This window comes from Mastomys coucha, unplaced genomic scaffold, assembly GCF_008632895.1.
Source record: "Mastomys coucha isolate ucsf_1 unplaced genomic scaffold, UCSF_Mcou_1 pScaffold22, whole genome shotgun sequence".
Classification (NCBI taxonomy): Eukaryota; Metazoa; Chordata; class Mammalia; order Rodentia; family Muridae; genus Mastomys; species Mastomys coucha.
Genome location: NW_022196905.1, coordinates 82,460,348 through 82,464,830, shown reverse-complemented (window position 1 = coordinate 82,464,830; position 4,483 = coordinate 82,460,348). Strand labels below are relative to the sequence as shown.

At 33.7% G+C, this 4,483-nt stretch overlaps 1 protein-coding gene across 7 annotated transcripts in view; it reads left to right on the top strand.

The window, feature by feature from the left end:
• Positions 1–4,483, top strand: part of Ankrd17 (ankyrin repeat domain 17) — a 138,847-nt gene that overhangs the window by 82,064 nt on the left and 52,300 nt on the right. For 5 of the 7 annotated variants that reach the window (XM_031390962.1, XM_031390959.1, XM_031390957.1 and 2 more), the window contains one exon: positions 4,153–4,301. In XM_031390962.1, coding sequence (XP_031246822.1) covers positions 4,153–4,301 — 149 coding nt within the window. The remainder of the gene's footprint in view (positions 1–4,152; positions 4,302–4,483) is intronic. The other 2 variants (XM_031390963.1, XM_031390958.1) reach the window with 1 other exon arrangement.

Sequence of the window (4,483 nt, the reverse complement as noted above, 5' to 3'; positions counted from 1 at the left end):
AAAAAACCAGCACTCAACTTGAGAACTATTTTTGGACTCTTGACCCATTATATCTTTAGAAAAACTACGTTAAATAGTTCTCAGATGGCTACAGGTCAAATTAAAGCTTAGTTCACACACTACAAATGAACAAATCTGTCTTAGTAAGCTGGGAATCTGTGTTTTTCACTAGTGGGTTGAGTCTTGGTTTTTACTTTTGGTTTTGTTTTTCCACTTTAAGTTCAGAACACTGGGGTTGGGTTTTGGCATTTTTGCTTCTGTATTCACACCAAAAAAAGGGAAATTGATAAAAGTTGAGGTACAAAGGTAGTAGGGCATATTAGAAAGTCTAATTGTGATTGAAAAAAAAATCAAAACTTATATATTAATGTACCAAGCTTCATGGTGGCTATTTAAAGACAAGCAAACAACAATCAAAACAAACACTATGGCAACATTAATAAACTATCAACGAAGTAGAGTCTGATTCTACTGTATGTCAGTAATCTTTATCCCCTGTGAATGTTAATGTATAGTCTGTTTCTGACTGTGTTATGGGAAGGTGTGTTCCCCTAACAGGATGGTAAATGACATGTTTTTAAATGTGTAGCCAGTGAGATTTTATTCTATTTTAACAAGGACTGCAACTTAAGTGTTAATACTGCTTATTTGGGACTAATTTTGTAATTGTTTAACAGAGTAGATTAAGATTTCATAAGGTTATAGATCATAGGAATGCTCTGTTAATGGAAATCATTTTTCTTCATCAGGAAGGAAACTTGATAAGGAAGGGAGGAATAAATACTTGTTGAATTTTGATAAGTTCTTCTGATAGCTCCCCATTTTTAAAAATTCATTTTTTACTTGGATTGTTTAGTACTTCTACTTTTAAAACTCTGAGAAACATTTATTATGATAGAATCATTAATGTGAGGTTCCTTTATTGAAAAAAAATATGGTGTGTAGTGTTTAGATGTTTAGATTGAGATAACATTAAGAAACTGAAAAAAACAAATAATGAAGATTATGCATTTCAAAAACTGTTATAGTTTCCCAACCCTTTTATTTTAATTTTCTTAGCAATATGTAGTATGAAAATCTGTTAATCTTAAGAGTAAAAAAACTACCCCAGAATGATTGCTAGTAGTGACTAATCAGAATTGTAACAGTCTCAGCACTCAGGAGTCTAAGATTTCCAAACCTTAAAGCCCTGGTCATCTCTAACTAGTTATGGTTAGATATCTAATAGACTTTAAAGACTTTTACATTGAATGACAGTGCATAATCGCATAAATCCAAATTTAATACTATGTCCATAAATTAGATCATAATTCTTTATTATCTCCGGTTACCAAAGGATTTTAGAGTTAAGTGTTATTTATTGATGAAATGAAGAAGACTTGGTTGTTCTATACCAATGGCTGTTGGAAATTTGTTTTTAATGTGCTATCAGAGTTTACCTGATGTACATAGGCATAGTTGACGACAATTGCTGTTGTAAGAATTTTAATTCTGATGATAATTATCAGATGTTTGTAAAGCAGCATTTTCTATTGATTCATTTATTCTCAAAATTTCTGTCTGTGTCTTCAAGATTTTTCCTTTATAAAAGTTTTTATTTATTTATTTACTTATTTTTAACTTCAATGAACATAAGATTTTAGGGTTATGACAAATTTGCTATTTGCTAAAAAAGGCTACTGTTGTATCATGCTCTTCCGTGTGGGTAAAGAGAAGTGCCTAAGCGGAGAAAGAACAGAATTAAAGATAATCTTACTGTCTGCCTACAGGTCATTCCTACCTAGTATCTCATTCATATTCACATGCTGTGCACATACATGTGTGCACTCTTGCACACCTCTTTTCTGTATTCTCATACTTGTCCTCTCAGTTGACTAAGGATCATTTCCACATCTTATGTTGGGGTTCTTGTGTAATATAGCCTCATTTGGTCTTCTTCCCTGAGCACTGTCCACTTAATTCCTTAGGTCTCATTTGTTAGGTTTCTCCTAGGACTCTTTCCTTCCTTCCTGATACTTAGCTGGCTAAGTCTTCAACCTTCCTTATTCTCCATACACACCAAAGCAAAACTGGGTACTTATTTAAATTTCCTTAAAACGTGCTTTTGTTTTGTCTATATACTTTTCCAGTCCTGCTTTTAACTTTTCAAGCATGTGGTTTTCGTTCTCTAAATTGAATTTTAAAATGTAAAGAAAAGAAAACAGAAAAAAATCTTAATACTAGAATTCCTTAAGTTATGTAGATGTTTAAAGTTTTTCTTTTTTATCTATGTTGCACATGGTGGAATGGTGGGCAGTTACTCTTGATAAAGCAGCTTCTGAGGCACTCAAAAGGAAATGAGGGTTTTTTCTTGTCAACTTTAGATGAGAAGATCAAAAGAACTAATTTGAAACATTAAAAGTAGTTTTATTGTGTTCTTTAAAATACATTATTCCAGTTGGAATGTGGATTAATTTGCCAGTCTTTTAACCCATTGAAAAATCATAGAATAAAAAATAAGTAAGGACTAAGGCTCAGTTGGTAGAGAGCTTGTATAGCATCCATATATACCCTGGGTTTGATCCCTAGCACTCAAGAAAACCAGTTGTAGTGGTGCCGCTCTGTAATCCTGGTACTTGGGAAGTGGAGGCAGCAATTGTGGAAGTTCAAGGTCATTTTTAGTCATTTCTTTTTTTGAAATTCTTCCCAAAAGAAATACGTAATCTATTTTAAGAGCTGCAGATTTTATTTGATTTTGAAATTCATATATAGGATAAAAAATTACAATGAAACGACTTGCTCCTTAAGTCTGTAATCCTAGCAATCTTGAGGTAGATTCAGATCAGTATTGCAAGGTTGACAATAAATAAATAAGACAGTACTGAACAGTTTCAAAGTGGTTAGATATTCAGTAGTACATGCCCCCTTTCTCTTGGTCTGATTTCCTAATGATTAAAGTGTTATGTTTGGTTTTTTTTGTTCTTTGTTTTTCTTTTGACCTTTAAGTGGACTAAAAATGTGCGATTATAGAGTGTGTGTTGCTATGATGTACGGTGTATGTTTGTGCCTGACCTATGGATTTTGTGTAAAGTAGATTTCTTAATGGATAGTCATGCTTATAACTGTGGAAAGATCAATTTCAGTATTATTCATGGCAAGATAAGTTCTTTTTGCCTGGTTTCAGATTCAGCTGTGAATCATAATTGTTTTCTGTGTGTAGCCGACAATACTTGGGAAACGCACATCTATATTCTATTCAGAGACTACTGTCCAAACTTAATATTAATGCAGCAGCATTCTCACTGTGGATGAGGAGAAGATGTTCACACATCAGAATTTAGTTATCTCAGAATAAGATCCCTTAAGCCGACTTTCAATCTATCCTGTGCTTCTTTCTTTAGCATTCTCCCACCTCAAGTACAGATCTAACTAGCCATTATTTAAATCATATAGTGGGTGAAATAAGATCGCAGCAGATTTCCTACATAGAAACATCAGAGTCCATACTTGGAGGATGATTGTGAAAAGTATATTTACTTCTAATAATCTAATTGTAATTTTGTCCTGTCAGTGTGATAGTCAGATTGATTGTAAGACACTTTATTCCTCTCAGAATAAGTCTTAATGTAAGGAAATCTATATCTGTGTGAGGATCAAACCTTTAGAGTTGAGAGAACTGTCACACCAGGGTTTCAAAGTTACCATTGCCCTGTTGTGGTTAGTATATATGGTGTTTTGGATAGTTTTACTTTGAGGATCTTCCACCCTAAAAGAGAAGTAACTTTTATTTGCTCCAAAATACAAGGTGTGAAGTTGGCAAGTTTTTTTTTTTTTTTTTAAAAAACCTTTCCCCCTTTCATTCTATCATTTATTCCTTTTCTATGTAATTTTAGTACGTAAAATTTTTGTTTTCAGGATTATTTTGAATTAATGTTTTTTTGGTTACTTTCATTAAAAGAGAATTTGTCTTTCAGGTGGATTTTATGGGGAGTGGATTACTCAATATACATTCTAATTTGGGGCTCTCCTCTAATCAAAAGTCATCAGAAAATTAGTTATTAATATTTTAATAGCATCTTAGAGACATTTTGTTTCAAAAACTCTTTAATACTTTAAAATATATCTTGCTAACAGTGTTTCCTCCTTATTAAGTGCAGTTATTTTGTTCAACAGCAGTCAGTGGAAGAGCATCTGCAATGTCAAACACTCCTACCCACAGTATCGCTGCTTCTGTTTCCCAACCTCAGACTCCAACTCCAAGTCCCATCATCTCTCCTTCAGCCATGCTACCTATCTACCCTGCCATTGATATTGATGCACAGGTAAGCTCCGCATTTAGGAGAGATGATTTTCCTGGAATCACGCTGCAGCTTTTAGTGATTTTACACATGTAAGACTGTGTTGTCAGAGACTCCAGATACAATTAGAAATTAAAACCCAGCCGGGCGGTGGTGGCACACGCCTTTAATCCCAGCACTTGGGAGGCAGAGGCAGGCGGATTTCT